This window comes from Pan troglodytes, chromosome 2, assembly GCF_028858775.2.
Source record: "Pan troglodytes isolate AG18354 chromosome 2, NHGRI_mPanTro3-v2.0_pri, whole genome shotgun sequence".
NCBI lineage: Eukaryota > Metazoa > Chordata > Mammalia > Primates > Hominidae > Pan > Pan troglodytes.
The window spans coordinates 104,054,045-104,074,405 of NC_086015.1; the positions used below are offsets into that span (position 1 = coordinate 104,054,045).

Sequence of the window (20,361 nt, forward strand, 5' to 3'; positions counted from 1 at the left end):
GAGAATTGTGTGAAAATTTGATGAGGTCAGACTTTTAAATTTTGATTTAAATGTAGTATATTCCAGACTAGAATAATATTAATATGATTCACATTATTTGAAGACCATTTTTCTCACAGCTTTGTATGTTGAATTACAGTAGGAAAAACTGTATGCATAGCTAGGATACTTTTGTAGTTCTTCAGGTGTGATGTGGTAAAAATGTGGCTTAGTAGAATAATGAATGTGGCAGTGGGAAGGAGGGATAAAATATTACAAACATGGAATGAACATTAACTGTAATAAATTACATATAAGGGAGGAAAGAGGAGCCAAAGTAACAAATATATATATTTAGGCTAATAACAGTGTCTTTTGTGGGAAGAATGTGTGTATTTATCTACATAGATATAAATTTAAGTAAAATGGTGGTAGATAGAAACCATCATCCATTTTATTTTGGCAATCATCAGTCTCTCTTGCATTACCACTATTATATCCTAGTTTAGGTTCTTATTAATACTTGGACTGTCAGCTGTCAACTGTGCCTAATACTGTGGTAAGTTCTGGGGATACATCAGAGCAGAAGATAGAGGTTTGCCCTTAGAGAAATTAGTCTGCTGATAATAGCAAGTACTTATATGGAACTTTCTGAGTAGTCACTTTTATAAGCTTTTGCTGTATAATTCCTTTTATAAGCCCATGCTATAAGCTCTTGTAAACTCATAATCCTCACAATAACCTTATCAAGTAGGAATTAGTATATCCTTTGTACGGATGAGGAAACTGAGGCAGAGAAAGAGATTATGTAACATGTCCAGAGTTACACAGCTAGTGAGTGACAACACTAGGATTTGAACCTGGGTAGTCTAGCTCCAAAACCTATGCTTTTAACCACTCTTCTGCATTGCCAAAGCAGAAAGAATTTAAAGGAATAAGACATATTTACATTGTCCTCAGAATATCTTTTTTGACTGTCACAGCATTGGAACTGTAATATATTCTCTCCATTCATTTCTGTGTTCATTATTTTGTAAGAATTATAGTGGCTCCATATGTAAGTTAGAGTGCTAGGCCTTGTTAGGCAGACAAAAAGAATCAACAGTCAGGAGCCCGGCCAAAAGAGTGCAGAGTCTTTAAGAGGGAAAGTGAGAGCTATTCAGAAATGCAAAGTAGAAGTCAGTATGAGTTAACAAAAGTAAACTAGATAGAAGTTCAGTAGTAGAAAAAGTATTCATGAGTCAAGAAGGCTTACTAGAAGTGTGGAATTATAATTGGATTTTAAATAATGTTATATTTAAATATGTGAATGTTATATTTAAATATATGGGATCTAGTGGGAGAGAACAGAGATAAATGAAATAGAGGTCAAAAAAATATTAGCTATGTTATGGGAGTAGGGAGAAGGTTAGTTTAGCTGAAAGGGAGGCATGGGAGAAGTTTAGTTTAGCTGAAAGGGAGGCATGTGAGAAGAGAAATTGTGAGAAATAATGTTTGGACCCTTAATGCCAAACTAGGAGGTTGAACTTAATTTATGGGCAGTGAAGACCCCTTGAAGAATGAAGTGACAATTTTGGTTCATGTGCAGAATACATTGCTTGGAGTAGGGGGATATTGGCATTGCAGACATGAGTTTTGATTTTTGCAGGGAGAGGTTAAGACTCAGGAATATAGTACTCTACACTTTATAAGGAAGGAGTTCCAGTCGTAGCTTTGGATTAAGAGATTGGAGCAAAGGAAAAAATAAAGTACATACATTTAATGTAAAAAGGCGTATTTGTGGTTATATACTTATTCTATAGTACTTTTAGTATCTTTTAACCAAACTTATTCCTTGAGCTTGCTGGGGGAAGGCCTTGTGTTGGATACTAAACTGACTTTTTTTTGACTATCCAGGGCCACCCAGTGCTCCTGCAGAAGATCGTTCAGGAACACCCGACAGCATTGCTTCCTCCTCCTCAGCAGCTCACCCACCAGGCGTTCAGCCACAGCAGCCACCATATACAGGAGCTCAGACTCAAGCAGGTCAGATTGAAGGTAAAATAGAGTTTAGAACACATGTTTGGGAAAGTACATGTGTAGAAGTGTTTATTACAGCATTGTTGTAAACACTTCATGTATTTAGTCATGCCTTAAACACAGGAAAAATTTTGATTTACTGACATGATTTGATGTTAAAAAACCAAATAGAACAATATGTCAGGTATGTTTCCAATTATTGGAATGAAAAAAATACCTCAAAAAAGTGTTTCTGTGAATATAGATACAGAGTGAAAGACCAGTCATTAGTCAGTGGTGACCCTTGGGGAGGATAGTGAAGTTCAGACTGGTGATTTCACACTTTATTTTGTGTTATAGATGCTATTTTATCTCCCTCCTTTCTTCAACATCTGTGCATGATTTTTCTAATTTAAAAAGATTTCTGAATAGAGGTAAAGGATAACTTTAGTTGTAGTGGGTTTTTTTTGTTAAGATTAGTAGCCTTTTATAATTTTGTAAATTTAGCAATATGTCTTTAATGGAAAAAAAGCAGTGTATTTTAAGTCAGACTTTTTCTTCTGAAATAGTCTGTCTTTGGATATGCAGTTTAGTCTCTCTGGGTTTTGATATTCTTTCACTGTAAAATGTGAAAACAGGACTGAACCCAGTGGTTTCAAAAGAATGTCTTTAGTTCTGAATGAAATATAACCTGAAAGCTCCATATTTAAAATAGGGGATTGAAGGGCAACAGACTTCACATAGCAGGCACTAAGGTGCCTCATTGAAAACCTTGGAGTTCTGCAGAATGTAACTAAGTACTTAACTAATCTCTAGGGTGCCTTGCAGATAATGAAGTGTGATTTTTGTATTGTCTATGCGTGTTGGGACCTTTAAAGCCACATTCCACTTCAAAACAAACACCAGGTGGTGCTCTAACTATTTGTTTAACGGGTCAGATAGTGGTATAATGTATTTCCAGCCCCAGAAGCAAGTGATTAAGGTTATCAATTACATTAAAACAAAAACAAAACATAGGCTAAAATGAACTGACCACTTTTGGAATAGAATCCTATCATCCTCTGGTGATACTTTCAGAGTTACCTGGCTAGGTGTGGTGCCTCACGCCTATAATCCCAGCACTTTGGGAGGCCGAGCCAGGAGGATCACTTGAGCCCAGGAGTTTGAGACTAGGCTGGGTGACATAGTGAGACCCTGTCCCTACAAAATAAAAAAAGATTTAAAAAAATTAGCCGGGTGCTATGGCATGTGCCTATAGTTCCAGCTACTTGGGAAGCTGAAGTGGGAGGATTGTTTGCATTGTTGAATTGAAGTGGTCTAGGCTGCAGTGAGCTGTATCACTCCACTGCACTCCAGCCTGGGCAACAGAACGAGACCCTGTCTCAAAAACAAACAAAGCCAAAAAAAAAAAAAAAAATCCACAGAGTTGTCTGTTGGATGAACACCAGTCATTATGGACTAGCAGGTGACATTTTGCTGATGAATCAGTGGTTTGCGAAGAATTTCTTATTGCTTAAGCCTTTTCTCAACCAACTTTAATTAACTCCTCCTCTGCACCAAAATGCTACTGCCAAAACTAGAACAAACTAGAACTAAAGCAGATGTCAGCTGAAATGGACAAAAGCAGAGTATAGGTATGATGAGAGTTTAATGCCTACATCAAGCGAACTAAAGATTTGTTTTTAAATAAATCCCATTTTAAGCAGTGTATACTGTGATACAATGACAGTTGGAAGGATCATTGTACCAAATAATGTTTGCTGTTTATGTATAAATAAATGGGAATTAAGGCACTACTAGCAATATCTAAACATTCTATGAAGTGTTTAATTGAGCATTTTCAAATAAGTAAAATTTTAAAAATGCAAAAGGACTTACAGTGAAAATTCTCTCTCCCACCTCTCTCCACAGCAACCAAATTCCTTTTTTCAGAGGTAGCAGATTAACACTGTTTATATGCATTTAATTTTTAGAGTAGTATTGTATGCCTTGCTGCAATTAACTGTTAGCTTACATTAAAACATACAGTATGAAAATTGTACAATTAATATGTGACATCATTTAAACTATTAATAACTGATCTAATTCTAGATCAGTGCTGTCCAAAAGAATTATGATAGAAGCCACATGTAGTTTTTCTATTTAGCAGCATTAGAAAAATGTTTAAGAAAAGGTAAAATTAATTTTATTTAGCCTAATGTATCCAACGTGTACTCACTATTAAAAAGTTAATTTTTTTGGTACTGTGTATTGGAAGTCTGGGATTTGACACTGATTTGGAACACTTCAAACAACAAACAACATATCACAATTCAAACAAGCCACATTTCCGGTGCTCAATAGCCACATGTAGCTAGTGATTATTTTAAGAGCACAGCTTTAGATAAATATAGTCGTTATTTATAGATTCCCAGCATGAATTATAGGCTACTTTTACTTTTTGTTGTATAATGAGTCTTTGACATTGTCAGTTATTTAGATCAACTACTGGTTGTAATTTGAGCAGAATTACCAACATAAAATGTATTACTTATAATTTGTTAACATAGCAATCTCTTACAATGTGTTAATAGTCCAAACTAAAATTAAGAATTCTGAGTTGTTACTTAACTCCCATAAAAGGGACTTTGGAACTGTGAATTTTATTCCAAATAAATGTAGTCTTAATATGTTGTTCAGTTAAAAGGATCAACAAGATACTGAGCATCATTAAAAAAAACCAAAAGGGATAATGTTACTCTTCTTCATATAAAGCCAGTGCCTGTTACAGGAAGACTATGTGATGTTGCCAGAAATATAACTGGTAAGGAGAAGAACGCTAAAAATCATCAGAGATCGGGAGATATTGCTGTTTGACAACCTAAAAAAATGAAAAAGCATATAATTAAAATCTTTAAAATCATATGCCAATATGATGAAAAGCTGAGTAGCCTTTATTATGTAAATATTGAAACATACATAGAATAATCAACTCTTCATGTAGTCATGTGGCTTCAACACTTACCAATATTTTGGCATTCTTTTTTCATCATTTTTTCCCCACTGCACCCCTTTTAATTTGCTGGAGTAGTTTAAATCAAATTATGAACAGCTTATTATACTCAGGTATTTCAGTATATATGTCTAACTGATAATCTTCTTTTTAATATAACCACCATGCTGTTACTTAACAGTGATTCTTTTTATTTTTAATTGTGACAGGGTGTCACTCTGTTGCCCAGGTTGGAGTGTACTGGCTTGATTACAGCTCACCTGCAACCTCAACAGTGATTCTTAATGTCAACGTGTGCTAGTCTATGTTTGAATTTCCCTAATTGTTTCAAGATTCGTTTGTTAAATTGACTTGTTCAAATGAGGGGCCTAATAAGGTTCACACTTTGCATTGTTAATGTGTCTTGAGTCGTTTTTTCTAATAGCCATTAGAAAAAACTTACATGTTTCTAAAATCCCTTACATGTTTCTAAAATCAAAACTATGTGTATTATTTATTACTGTGTAACTATTATCCCAAAACATAGATACTTAGACAACAAAAGTTAATTATCTCATACAGTTTTAGACAGATATCCCGGAATGGTTTAGCTGGGTGATTTTGGCTCAGCATCTCTCATGAGGTTGCAGTTAAAAATGGCTGCTGGGGTTATTGTCATCTGAAGCTTAACCAGAGCTGGAGGATTCAGTTCTTTACCATTTGGACTTCTCCATGGGGCTGCTTGGGTGACCTCATGACATGACAGCTTCACCAGAATGAGTAATCAGAAGAGAGTGAGGTAGAAGATAACCTGTCTTTTATAGCCTGTCCTCAGAAATGTCACTGTCATTTCTGCAGTATTTTCTTGGTATACAGGTCAGCCCTATTCAGTATGTGAGGGACTACACAGGGAGCAGATACTCATGTGCTTGTTGCTTATTTGGTCATTTTTGTATTGTGGAGTTAAATCTTTCTAATTTCTAAGAATATAAACGATACCAACCCATTGTCATAAATGCTATACATATGCAGAAGCCGTTGAGGGTCATGATAGAGGTTGGCTACTCTGTGTAATAAATAATTCCCAGAAGTCTTACCATTACTCTTTGCTTCATCCTGTTCTCTTTTCCCCTTAATTTTTTTTATTACTTTTTACTTTATTCTGTCATTGATTCTTTTTGAAAATATGCATAAAACATAGCTTATATATAGTCGTGCACTGTATAACATTTCAGTCAACAGTGGACTGCATATATGATGGTGGTCTCATAAGATTATAATGGAGGTGAAAAATTTCTATTGCCTAGTGATGTGTAGCCATCATAATGTAGCACAAGGCATTACTTACGTGTTTGTGGTGATTCTGGTGTAAACAGACTTACTGCCAGTCATATAAAAGTGTAGCTCACGTAATTATGGGTAGTACCTAATACTTGATAATGATGATAGGTGACTCTCTTACTCATTTGTGAATTTACTATACTATATTTTTAAATCATTAGAGTGTACTCCTACTTATTTAAAAAAAAACAAAGCTGTAGAACCAGGCTCAGATAGGTCCTTCAGAAGTTATTCTGGAAGAAGGCATTGTTATCATAGGAGATGAGAGCTCCATGGATGTTCTTGACCCTGAAGACCTTCCAGTGGGACAGGATATGGAGGTGGAAAATAGTGATATCAATGATCCTGATGCTGTATAGGCCTAGGCTAATGTGTATGTTTGTGTCATAATTTTTTTCTAAATGTTTAAAAAAGTAAAAATTTAAAATTAAAAGAATAGAAAAATGCTTATAGAATAAGGATATAAAGAATAAATATTTTTGTATAGTAGCACAATGTACTTTAAGCTAAAGTATTAAAAAAGTTAAAAAATCAAGTTTATAAAGTAAAAACATTACAGTAAGCTAAGGTTAATTTATTGAAGAAATGGAATTTTAAAAAATAAATGTAGTATAGCCTAAGTGTATAGCATTTGTAAATCTTTAGTAGTGCACAGTAATGTCCTTGGCCTTCACATTCACTCAACACAAGTACCTCACTTGGAGCAGCTTTTAATCCTACAAGCTCCAGTCATGTAAGTGCCCTAGGCAGGCATACCATTTTTTATCTTTTTTGCCATATTTTTACTGTACCTTTTTTATGTTTTGATATGTTTAGATACACAAATAATTACCATGTGTTAGAATTGCCTAAGTATTCAGTACAGGAACATGCTCTACAGGTTTGTAGTCTGCTATGTACCATATAGCCTAGCTATGTAGTAGGCTATATATATCTAGGTTTGTGTAAGTATACCATATGATTATACAGTGACACAATTTTCAGAACCTACTCTTGTCATTAAGCAATGCATGACCATATTTTTTATTACTCAAAACATTGCTTACTATAAACAATGTCTGCATTTTGCTTTCTTCGTATATCCTATAGATCTCTCAAGTATGTGAAGAAGTTCATCCTTTTTCTTTTTTTAAACAATTAAACAGACTTCTTAATTAATTTTCAGAATACTGTGACAGTCCCATTTGGACTTGAATGAGGTGGGTTTAAAGTAAGTACCGTAAATCCTCACTTAACATTGTTGATAGGTTCTTGGAAATTGTAACTTTAAATGAGACGACGTATGAGGAAATCAGTTCTACCATAGGCTAATTGATATGAGTAAGTTGAGTTCCTACAGCATATCTCTGATCACAAAAATACCCCCAGACTTCTAGATAAAGACTAAAAACAAATGTGAGTTATAGATACATTTAAGAAAGATTAATAAAAACAAATAAGATAATGATTTATGCAGTTATTCCAATTCAGGGTTGTGGGTGGCTGAAATCTATCCCATCAGCTCAATAGCAAAGTGGGGACCAACCCTGACAGGTTGCTATTCCATTGCAGGGTGCACTTGCAACCACACACACACCCATAGTTGTTCAGACTGAGATCATTTAGACATGCTAAGTAACCTAACATACACATCTTTGGGATGTGGGAGGAAATTGAAGTGCCCAGAGAAAACCCACACAGACTTGGGGAGAATGTGCAAACTCCACACAGAACAGTAACCCCAACTGGGAATAATTTTTTTTTCCTTCTCAGTGTTTTAACGAAACAGTGTCGAACAAAAGATGTTATTTGAGGATCTGCTGTAAAAGGAATCTTGTGTAGAGATATAATAAACCTCTGAAATTTTTAACTCTAGGGATGTTTTTCAAAATCAATTTATAGCAGTTTATGAAAACATGCAAAAAAAAAAAGCTTTATGAAGAGTTGTACCCTATAAATTTTTATTGAGGGGAATAACTGCGGTTTTGACCAGGAGTTCCTTACTCATTGATGACCACAGTCTACTACTACGTGGAACCTTAATCTCAGCCTTTTTTGATGATGCCCAAGTTAATATTTATATTGTTTTGTTCATGGGATAATATATGCAAAATGACTTTATAAACTAAAGCTTTGGAGTTATGCCTGAGTTCCAGTGATGGTTCTTAGCTCTTCATGGTTCTGGTCTTAGCTATTGACTGCAGGTAAGTTGCTTAATTTTTCTGTATCTGAGATAAGGAATACTAATATGGTTGAATTTTTTTAAATGTGTTTATTGCCTGTTTGCTTATTTTTTTTATTGTGGAGTTAAGCCTTCTAATTTTCAAGAATTAAGAGTTCATTGTTATGTGCTATACGTATTTATTCCCCTTGATTATATTTCTGTACCTACTTAACTTTTTATTTTAGATTCTGGTCACTTCTATTCCGAAAGTTAGTTATGAAGTACAATCCAGGATTAAGGTGGCATCTAAATTTGGTTAATTTCTGTGCTACCTTTTATGCTATTAGTCTAAATCATTAAGAAAGCATTTAAGAAACTTTTGTAAGCGTTTCTTTTTTTTTCTTGTCATATTTGGGAATAGGATAAATAGCTTAAAATAGTTGAGCTGATTTTTATTTGTATTCTTTTTTTATTATAAAGAAACATTTGCTAGGAAATAAGCTGGATATAAACATAGTTGTATCTCCTTTAGTGCTACCCAGCACTAAACACTTAGACACGTATAGGGCTGAGCAGCTAGTATAATAGAGTGGGCTCCGTCTCATTTTCTAAGCCTGTGAGTCCTAGCTGCCTCCTGCAGCTCGATTTGAGTGGCAGTTGATATAATGTCTTTTTTTTTTTTCTCACTTTGGCAGTAAGTATCTGGTTTGCTCATAGTCTTTTGATTAATAGGTAGTTTGAATATTTTTCAAAGAATCAGCCAACATGTGATTATTTTAAAGATTTAAATACCAGATAGATATTAAAATGCAAGGTTATTGCTACTAGATATTACATCTAGCTAAATCAACCATTGTGAAATAATTGAGAAGTAGAGATAATAAAGACATAAACCAATAAATCTTTGCTTGAAAATCACAGGTATGGGAACAGATTGTGAGGACAGAAAAATAAAAAGTAAAAGGAAAAATCATAGGTAATAAGTGTCTAAAGGGTTTCTTCATAGGAACAGTGGTTGTTGACCCCAAATAGGACAAATAGGACTCCCATGTTCAAGAACACATCACCGTTGTTAAAAAGGTCTGCCATTATTAAATAGTGCAATGAAGAACCATTTAGGCTTTATTAGAGTCCACGTTATTGGCAAAAGATGTTGGATATTCATAGAAAATCAAACTTGACAAATTCCAAAAGTGTCTTTCAGCTCTGGAACAAAAGATGTCATGTAGTTCTTTGCTACCAAAGAGTTTGTTCATATGGTAATAGAGGCCCATACCTTTAGAGGGCAAATACAGTGCTTTAGGAAGGACTTAGATGATATAAATGGTATTTGTCCCTTTTCTCATTTTTATTTACTGATTTTCAACTCACTTGGCTTTTAATGAACATTAGCGTTACTTATCTGTTGGCAGCTGGGTTGGAAAACATTTGTTTTTCTAGACTTTATGAAATGGTAGCCACTGGTGTTGCACTTAATGTTTATTGCCAGTTAGTTCTCTGCAGTTAATCCACAGCAGAGGAATCACACTTCTAAAATGGTTCATTCTCTTCTTCATAGACATTTAAAGTTGAACAAATACTTTCTTGTATATTGTTACTCTGTTTGGATGGAGAGGGAATGTATATGTATCTTAAAAATATTTCTCTTTGCCACATTAAACATGCCTTTTTTCCTTGTGTGTGTGTGTGTGTGTATTTTCAGGTCAGATGTACCAACAGTACCAGCAACAGGCCGGCTATGGTGCACAGCAGCCGCAGGCTCCACCTCAGCAGCCTCAACAGTATGGTATTCAGTATTCAGGTGAGCAGGTGTTGAAAGGGAGTTGGCTCATGGTTTTTTGTTTCTATACTCATTAAACTTTAAGTTCTTAATTCCTTGATTTGTAGTACATTGATATAATAGGTATTAAGTTTTTATTAGGGGAAACAACATTTGTTTTATTTATTTTTAAATATTTTACATTAATATTGTAAATCAACATTTCAGTTTTCTGGTGGGGAGATGAAACTTACAGTAGATGATTCTGCAGTAACTTGTAGTATAAAAAGTTTTTAATACAAAGCTGTCTTACTAACATGATCAGTTTATCCCTTAGGCGACTTAGTGCAAGTTTTCCCCCTTCCCTCCACCTCTCCATTTATATGTAACACGTAATTCCAGTGTACTCTTAGTACCTGTAGAAATATGAACAGATTACTCATACATGGAAAGGTGATGTTATTTAAGTAAGAGCTCAATTAAGCTACTTAGATTTTAAAATCTCTTGCAAGTATGTAGGAATACCAGAAATAGGCCATAAAAATAAAATCGTATAAAATGTAATTCAGGCAACTAAGAACATTGTTTAGTTGTTTTAAATAAGCATCCTGAGTATTTTGTTTCTATTTTACCATCTGTCCACTGAAGATTATATGTATTTAAGTATGATAAATATTATTAATGTAACTTTGGCTATAATTCCAGTATTTTTTACAGTTATGTCAGAGAGTTTGTGTCCAACTCTTGTTTTACAGCCAAAGATTGAAGTATCAGAATTTCAACTGTAATTAGAAATAATTTATGCAGGTTGAATCTAGTTTAAATTCTATTTTATAGAGTTTTGTGGTATCAGCTAGTGCAGGAGTCAGTAAAGTATAGCCCACAGGCCAAATCTGGACTATTGCCTGTTTTTTTGAATAAAGTTTTATTGGAACACACTTCTACTTTTATTTTTATATTCTCTACTGCTACTTGGGCACTAGAATGGCAGAGTTGAGTAGTTGCAACAGAAGACCATGTGGCCCACAAAGCCTAAAATATTTACTATCTGGCTCTTTACAGAAAAGTTTGCTGACTCCTGACCTAGACCATAACATTCTGTCATTAATTAAAATTTGAAATATTTTGACACAATTTTATTTAGATTGTATTTGCTGTAGAGTGACTTAACTTGTAGCTACTTGTTTTTAATTGTATAAAATACATAGAACTTAAGTTTGGATTATATCAGGAGGAAGGTTATTTTTAGGATGCAGTTCTTTTAAAAAAATCAGTGTTACAAACTATCTTATTTATAGAAAGAATAGCAGAGCTGAAGAGATTTAGTCATCATTTAATCTCGGGATTTCGGTCCTCACTATGCTTTAGAATCACCTGGGGGAGGCTATGTGTGGGGCCCCATTCCCAGAGATTTTGAATTTCATTTGATTGGGTGTGGGACTCAGGCGTTTGCATTTTATAAATGAGGCAACTAGTTTTGAAAGAGATTGTGACTTGTCAAAGCACATACAGCCATTCAGTGGAGGGAGCTGGATCAGTTCAGTATTTCCCTGTATCATTTTGCATTCTACAACCTAGACTGGAGTTGGCAGACTTACTCCATAAAAGGCTAGATGTCCTATGTATTAAAAAAAAACTCACATAATTTCCATATTTCCATTTTTTTGCTATTTCTGATGTCCTTCACCTAAAGTTATTTATTATTTTGGAGGGACGGAAGGGAGACTATATATACACACACACACGATAGAAGCATTGCCACATTATGTTCAAGAGACTGGTGGGCTGCTAATGAAATCTTCAGCCTGTAGGGTTATTCCCTCCCCTAAGCAATAATTAAGGATCAGATTACTTCCAGGCCCAGTTAAAAAAAAACAATTCAGATTTCAGGTGCCAGGATGAAAAGGCACTTTTCTTTTTTCTCGCAGTGTTAAAATGAATAGGCATTTTCAGTATAAAGCTGAATCCATCTATTTCTTCAAAACCTTATAGTGAAAATTTAAGTTTTATGTAGAGGATAGGAGAACTTGTATGACATTCAGAATTTTTTATGAGTTGGTTTCAGGTCAGTATTTAGATGCTACCATGAGTTAATGCGTTAAAGATACTTGATTTACTTATTAAGAACTAAGCTTGCTCTTAATAAATTTAGTCAGGATCTTCACTCTGAGTAAAATTTAGTCTTTTCAAATTATTATCTTTGTATTTCTGATCCTACTAGTCTATTAACTTGAATTTGATTGAGAGATATGGAAATAGTCAACTAAATACTCTGCTTGGAGACTAAGAGGTGGTGGTGGTAACATTGGACCATCTTTGACACTGTTGGTTTGCCAGTTTCCCTCTGACCTTTTCCAGTTTTGTTCATGGACTATGTCATAAAGGTTTCTTTCATGAGTAAATTTTGAACCCAGGTTCAAGGTGAGTTCAGAATATACTCAAATTCATTCAATCCTTTTTTTTTTTAATGCAGGGTTGTACATATTTTAATAATTTTCTTATGTATCTGGTATTTAATGCTGACAGGATTCCAGTCAATGGAGAGGTTTCATTGCAAGTAGCTGCAGGTGTGTTTCATGGTAGAGATAAAAGTTTTCAGTGAAGCAGACTTTCGTTGTAAAAAAAATTACATCCTAGTAAATAATTAATATAGATGTTGCTTTTTATGGGGCAATATGGTATGCTTTTTATGTGTTATGCTGTACTGCTAAGTAAAAATTTTGAGTTGTAAAGGCAAAAAACATCAGATACCAAATCTAAAAGGAATGATTTTAAAGATTGTGAAAATGGTACTTTTTATTTATTTGCAAAATTTAAAGCACCTGATTAGTACAATAAGATGTATTTATAGTATTATTTCATATAAAAATGTTCACTCTCCGCAATGTGTTTTTATTTGATACTGTTAAGTAGGTCTCCCCTGAAAACCTGGTTAATGACTATTTAGCTTTCCCATTTTTGGTCTTCCTAGAAAGTATAATTCTTTCATTTATCATTTGAGCATCTGTTCTAGGAATTATGCTGTGTCAGGAATTTGCTCTCAGGGATTATGTATTAGAGGGTTTAAAAAATTGTAGAGAATGCCTCTTTGATAACTACTTGGTCTTGAAATATTATGTGATGGAATCTACCACTCTGCTTGTTACATACATATTTATTAAATTTCTCACCATTTTTGGTCCACCTAACAGTAAGACTAATTCTTTGGAAAAGTAGTTTTACTAAAAGATAAGATACATGTTATTTATTTTGCCTTTTCAGCAAGCTATAGTCAGCAGACTGGACCCCAACAACCTCAGCAGTTCCAGGGATATGGCCAGCAACCAACTTCCCAGGCACCAGCTCCTGCCTTTTCTGGTCAGCCTCAACAACTGCCTGCTCAGCCACCACAGCAGTACCAGGCGAGCAATTATCCTGCACAAACTTACACTGCCCAAACTTCTCAGCCTACTAATTATACTGTGGCTCCTGCCTCTCAACCTGGAATGGCTCCAAGCCAACCTGGGGCCTATCAACCAAGACCAGGTTTTACTTCACTTCCTGGAAGTACCATGACCCCTCCTCCAAGTGGGCCTAATCCTTATGCACGTAACCGTCCTCCCTTTGGTCAGGGCTATACCCAACCTGGACCTGGTTATCGATAAGGAGGCTCCTCTACACCAATTAATGTAGCTGCTAGCTATTGGCCTCCCAAAAGACTCCAGTACTATTTTAATTTGTATTGAAGAAGTTCAGAAATTTAAAAGCAGAGCATTTTTTATGATATCATTGTTGCTGTTAATTGAAAGTATAATTTGCTGGAACACAAAGACCAAAATGAAAGTTTTTTCCTCCCTGCTTAAAAATGTAGCAGCTTCTTAGTTACTTTGGAACACTACTCTTACATGTATAAAGTGATTGACTTGACTTTCTAGCTTCCCTTGTCCGGAGGATATTAAAATGCTAGGGTGAGGTTTAGCCATCTTACTTGGCTTTTTACTATTAACATGATGTACTAAAGTAGAGCCCTTTGAGAATACAAGATATTATGTATAAAATGTAACACTGATAGGTTAATAAAGATGATTGAATCCATTAGTGGTCTTGAAATTTTAATTTAGTCACTAACAAACATTATGTGAAAAAAGGAACAATTTTTCAGAAGTCCTTATTGGTGTTTGGTCTTAAAATGAAGTATAAACAAACATTTTAACTAACTTACAGATTTCCATTCAGAGAAAACAGTGCCATTTGGTTTTTGCCCTTCCTTTGAAAAAAATGCATTTGGTAATCGTTGGTTTAAAATGAACTTTATTACTTCATAGGATGAAAGGTTAATTAATTTAGGACATAAACAGTAGATATAATGGGGGTTGGTAGAGCCTGAATAAAACTTAGTGATTTTCCTTCTCAGATAGATAGATAAAAGGTATAGTTGATTTTCCTTCTAGATAAAAGGTATAGTTAACATACTGATGAACCATTCAGAAATAAACAAACAAACAAAAACTCAATCTTAAAAAAAACTACATCTCTTTATTGCAGAATTTATACTTGTTTGAAAAATACAAAATGTAGCGTTGATAAGATTGAAGCATGTTGAAAGGTAAGTACAGGGAAAGGTCCTTTCAGAATGACTGCAACAGTGCAGCAAGGATTCCCATTCCCCGCCTAAAGGACAATACCTTTTTAATAGAAATGAGTTAGATTTTTTATTACAGATTGAATTAAACAGTTACAAAGACATTCTCTGATACATTCATTCATAGAGGTCTTAACGTATAAATACATAGTAAATATCCTATAAAATGGTAGGCAATCTCATCGTGCATTATCTTTTTGTGCTCAGACTTGACTTCACATTCAGTCTCTACATACAGCTTGATTAGAATCATAAAAACAATATGAAGACGATTGCATAAAGGGATAGTTTGACAAAGCATATTCAGATATTGTAACATTTATGGTGGGTAAAAATGTATCTTTTGAAACAATATATTAGACTCCATTTTTAGCTGAAATGAAATTTACTGATTCAATCTTTTTAAGAATTTGTGGATGTTTAAAGGAAATGTATATTAGCATGAATGTGTAACTATTAAACTCCTCTGCAAAGCTATTCAGCTGTTGCTAAAAAATTGAAGTTTAACTATAAATGTGAAAATTCGGACCTTTTTTCCCCAGATATATATGCTGAAGATAATTTGATCCAATAAGTTAAACTAAGTAGAGATTTATGGAATTAACTCATCAATAGGAAGAGTACACATCAATAAAAGTAAATATTTTTAAAAAGTATATACCTTTTTTGATGTTAATTTTGTTATAAAAGTATCTCAAAACATCATTACAACAGTGTGATAAATAATATACAAATGATCTCTTAAAATACCATGAATAGGGAGCCAGCTTCCCCAAAACTGTTATTCTGTTAACATCAATATCTTGCTTTCTTAAAATGACTTTGTAAAACCTGATAAATACTCTCAGCAATCTTTTCTAATAATAAACATCTAGTATTGCTATTAATTAGATTGTAGACTTTTATACATAGTAAACAAAATAGCCTTAAATGAATGTGACATAGTATTTTCAACGATTTTTGTTTGCCATGATGAAACAGAAGGTAACTTTGTGCAGCATCTACCATTTTCCAGGAATTGTAGTCCCACATTCATACCACTGAACATAATTGATTTGGGTGTGACCACCTATTTCTCCAAATTGGACAGGTTCCTGGCGAACTGCTCTGAAATAACCTGAGAGAGAAAATAGTTTCATTTTAATAGCTGCTGTATTATATTTTTGCCCTCATAGCTGATAGATTGAAGGATGTCGTTGACTAGCTGAAGGCTAATCTTAGTGAAGCGAGGTAATTTAGAAAACTGAGAGCAAGAAGTTCTGGTGTTTTTTCCTGAGGTGTAGTCATGGTTGGCTAAAATGGGCACCTGAAAAATTGTTGACATTTGCCGTGTCAAGTTAGGAGGGGATGGTTGGTAGTGAGTTTCACTGCCCATTAATGTGTTCACAGAACTTAGTAGGTCATCTTTCAGTATTGTTGGTATTTTTAAGTGCCCGTGAACAAAATGTGTTACTGAAAAATCGAATCAAATAGTTTATTTAGAGAACCTCCAGGTGATTCTGGACTAATAGGAACAATTAATTTACCCCCTTCTGCACTGCTTAGACAAGGATTAATTTTCAGTCTTATTCAGTCCTCATTACACAGCTTGGTGCCAATGGGTCTTCAGCAATTTACAGAGGTTATTCATTTCCCACAGAATTATTCTAATTATATTTATACAGTTACTTGCAAGGTAAGTACTATTTTTTCCATTTATGATAGCAGTAGTTAAAAAATTTTTTTTCTTAAGGAAATAAAAATAATGCAAGTACACTCAGTATGACAAAACCCATAACATTAATAAATGAGTGATTTAAGTTTGGGAAACTGCTTTTTTATAGCTGTTTTTGCAAGTTTAGAGTTTCTTGAAGTAGAATGCATTTATATTATGTCTGTAATTTCCCTTGGCTCCAGGTTTCTAAGCTGAGAAACTTACATTGAAGTCTTCATTTTTTCCTAGATATGTGGAGCAGTAGTACTATAGAATTCTTTTTAAATTGCTTGCTTTCCTCAGCTTGATTTCTTTCTGAGTTAATCTGTAAAACTCTGTTCTTATGAGGAGGATCAGAAAACATACCTTCTTTGATTGGTAACTGGTCAGAAGTGAGTTGCTGCCCAGTGCGTCCATCTAAAAATGAATCCACAAACTGGCAGTGATCTTCTCCATGGCCCCTCTGATCACCTATGTTATAAAATTTTCCTGAAGAACCAGAAATTAAAAGGATAAAGTTTACTTTCTTACTTTGAAATGTGACAATTTGAAATCATCATTACTGTTTTTGTACTTTCTCCCCTCATTCTCTATTACCCTAGTTCAAACCAACAATGTCTCTTGCCTACCTGTATTCTTCCTCCCCTCCCTTTAATCAGGGATTAGTGATCTTTTAAAAATGCATGTCAGTTAATGTTCGTTCTCTCCATAAATTTCTCCAGCAGTCTCCCATTATACTCAGAATAAAATCCAAAGTTCTTACCTGATTTCAAAGCTCCACATGATTTCACACCTGCCTGCCCCTCCACTTACTAAGTGGGCCATACTGGTGGAACTGGCCAGGTGTATTCTGCCTTAGGCCTTTGACCTTCTCTTTCCTCTAGACCTTTGTGTGGTTAGTTCCTTCTCAATTTTCTCCTTAGCTAGTGCTAACTTTTTAGAGAGGCCTTCACCTTTTTGAAAATGTTCTTTAAAGTACCTCTATGAAATGTTTACTTATTTATGTATTGTCTATCTCTTCTTAGGAAGGGAAGGAGAGGTAAGCTTTAGGAAAATAGGAAATATCTTTTATGCTGCTTTGTGTTCAGCACTTAGAAGAGTTGAATGACTGAAAAAAATCTGCTTTTTAATGTTAGGGCCAGGCCTATTCATTAAAAATTTTTACTCTGTAAATATAGAAAATTATAACCTATTGGGCATGGAGCAGGGGGTTGTAGCTCTTCTAGCATCTTGAAGATGTTATATTCATTCCATGGTTATTGTTAGATTTAGTCACTTTATTGTCAATAGGTTTTTTATCCCTGGATGGTTGTAACAAAATGGAGTTTGACCATGGTTAGTGAATGTACATTCCAGTTTGTCATGATGGCACTGTTTTATAATTGCATTTTTATTATTTACCTTCTAATAGCATGTCTTAAATCCTTGCTTTCTAGGAATGATAACTGTTTCCGTAACATTTTGCTCAGAGGAAAACTTGTGTTTACAGCACCCATTAGTGCCTGAAACTCTTAAGAAAAGGCCAAGTTGTACAATGCTGCAAAACATTCCCATAAGTTAAGGGCTGAAAACAGAGCTGGTAGCTCTGCTTACCTGTGAGGGAGTCGCTCAAGTAAATCTTGTATCTGAGAGAGTTGCACAGCTGCACTCCTACAAATTTTTTATACCATGTCCTTTTGACATATTGTTTGCCCTTACACTCTGAGTAAGAGTCGGAATTAAAGGGTCTTTCAGTCCAGATGGCATCTCTTCCTGCTACAAAAGGAAAATAGTTTGAGTTTAGTATCTGACTCTTGGGTCAGATACTTCAAGAAATCAGTTTACAACATTTGTCAACTTGCTGATACCTTTTTTTTCCCCCCATGCTAAATACTGGAGCCAAAAATATTAGAGGGATTTAAACAAGTAAACCCCAGAGTAAATTTCTGTCAATAGGTAAATCTGAGAGCAGTATGTTAAGGTGTTTAGGTGTTGAATAGCCTCTGCAGAGCTGGATGTAGACAGTGTCATTTAGGAGCAAATTTAGGTTTCTTTTTTGTAGCATGTTATAAAGTTTAGACAACTCCTTTAATATGACTTGTTATTAAAAGTGGAAATGAGGGTGTTAATATCTTTTTTTTTTTTGAGACAGGATCTCACTCTGTTGCCCAAGCTAGATAATGGCTCACTGTAGCATTAACCTCCTGGGCTCAAGTGAACATCCCACCTCAGCCTCCCAAGTAGCTAGGACCACAGGTGTGCATCATCATGCCTAGCTAATTTTTTATTTTTAAATTTTTTGTAGAGAGGGAGTCTCATTACGTTGCCGGGCTGGTCTCCAGCTCCTGGGCTCAAGCAATCCTCCCACCTCAGCCTCTCAGAGTGCTGGGATTACACTGGCTGTTTTATTAAACAGTAATAAGCCTGGTGCATGAGTGAAAGCAAATTTCAAAATGTCCAACTTGTTCCCAGAACATCATGGGTCCTCAGTGTTGTACAATGTGTAGGTAAACATTCACACCTGTTTGGTGTTATAAGAAGACTAAGTGGAAAAACGCGAAATCATGATTCAGATTCTGCCATGCCTGTTCAGTTGAATAAATTTAGAAAAGCATGTAGTTGTGTCTCATTGAGACAGGTACTTACCAGAAACTGGCTCACTCACTCTTGGGTCCGCTGAGGAGAAATAAATACAAAAGTCAGACCTTACTAGGTAAAACCCCAACATTCCAGTGGCATGGTGAAGATGATGGGGGCTTACACTTGTTAAGAAGTCTTATTTGCAAAATGGTACTCTTTTGCTAAGGATTGAATTTGAAAGTTTGCTTTGTTTTGGAAATTGTTCTTGATTGAATAATCTCCTGCCTGGTAGGTATTCAGCTGTATCTGTTACATGTAATTTGAGTACTTAGGAACATTTGTCGCTGTTCCAGCTTTCACTTGAATTTCAAAAGCTGCTGCTTTTAGTTTGATAGAAAAACTTCATGGTAAAAATCACCAAGATGCCATGAACTACAGTTGGTATAAAAATTATGCAAATATTAATGCTGTATGTGCAGATGTATCTCATTAAGGAATTGGAGCTTGTAAGGTCTAATTGGGAAGTTTGACAGCTGTTATTAAACTATCATGGGTTCCCTTTGTGGATGTACTCACTGGTATTTTCATTCTAGGCATGCAGGGGAGGAGTCATTGACTAGCTTTTTGGAAGAGTATAGATTCATTATGCTTTTTAAATTAAACCGATGTGTCTTTAAGTGAGGAAAAATATGCATGGTGTTTCTCTAAACCTTCATCAATTTGCTTTTTCCCACAAATGGGTTTTTAGAAATTCAAGAAACAGTACATGGTAGTGGGTTTCAAACAAACTTCCTACGCAAAACATTGCTCCACTGTGGCCCTTTTACATCCTTTTTGGGAATTACTGTTGATGTAATTACCTGATTCAGTACTGAATGCCACTGTGTTGCTGACCGGGCCTTCACCAAGCGGGTTTTTGGGTTTCACCTGGAATTCGTAACTGTTTAGGGGAAAATAAAAAAATACTTGTAATACATTCTTGAGGGCTAGGAGGCAACATTGCCCTATTATACGGACATCCACTATACTGACATCCCTTTGAAATTGACAGTGAATGGTAACATATGTTCCAGAAGCAGGTTGAGGAAAGAAAAATGATTTCTTAGTTTTATTCTCTGAACAGCTTGTCTAATGTTTGAGTAAGCATTAAGTTAATAAAAAAGATGGTTGTCTTTAAAAATCTCCCAATTAGTACAAATGACTTGGCAGGTTAATAAACATATAAGAAAGTGGTATATGGTAGACAAAGGCTAATTCCAGTAACAAGGAGCCTGTTTCTTTAAGATGTCTCAGCTAC

At 34.8% G+C, this 20,361-nt stretch overlaps 2 protein-coding genes across 60 annotated transcripts in view; one reads left to right on the forward strand and one right to left on the reverse strand.

Moving 5' to 3' along the window:
• Positions 1–14,265, forward strand: part of TFG (trafficking from ER to golgi regulator) — a 42,311-nt gene extending 28,046 nt beyond the window's left edge. For 4 of the 10 annotated variants that reach the window (XM_001145321.5, XM_009446003.5, XM_016941566.4 and 1 more), the window contains 3 exons: positions 1,876–2,016; positions 10,135–10,233; positions 13,453–14,265. In XM_001145321.5, the coding sequence (XP_001145321.1) occupies positions 1,876–2,016; positions 10,135–10,233; positions 13,453–13,835 (623 nt within the window). In that variant the 3' untranslated portion in view covers positions 13,836–14,265. Of the gene's footprint in view, positions 1–1,875; positions 2,017–10,134; positions 10,234–12,717; positions 12,759–13,452 lie in introns of all 10 variants that reach the window. The other 6 variants (XM_009446006.4, XM_001145405.8, XM_054682102.2 and 3 more) reach the window with 3 other exon arrangements.
• Positions 14,266–14,686: 421 nt separating this feature from the next.
• The window catches only part of ABI3BP (ABI family member 3 binding protein), a 244,175-nt gene continuing 238,500 nt past the window's right edge, over positions 14,687–20,361 (reverse strand). For all 50 annotated transcript variants that reach the window (XM_009446009.5, XM_024355587.3, XM_054682095.1 and 47 more), the window contains 5 exons: positions 19,925–20,004; positions 19,131–19,160; positions 18,099–18,260; positions 16,872–16,994; positions 14,687–15,929 (listed from right to left, as the gene is read on the reverse strand). In XM_009446009.5, coding sequence (XP_009444284.3) covers positions 15,814–15,929; positions 16,872–16,994; positions 18,099–18,260; positions 19,131–19,160; positions 19,925–20,004 — 511 coding nt within the window. In that variant the 3' untranslated portion in view covers positions 14,687–15,813. The remainder of the gene's footprint in view (positions 15,930–16,871; positions 16,995–18,098; positions 18,261–19,130; positions 19,161–19,924; positions 20,005–20,361) is intronic.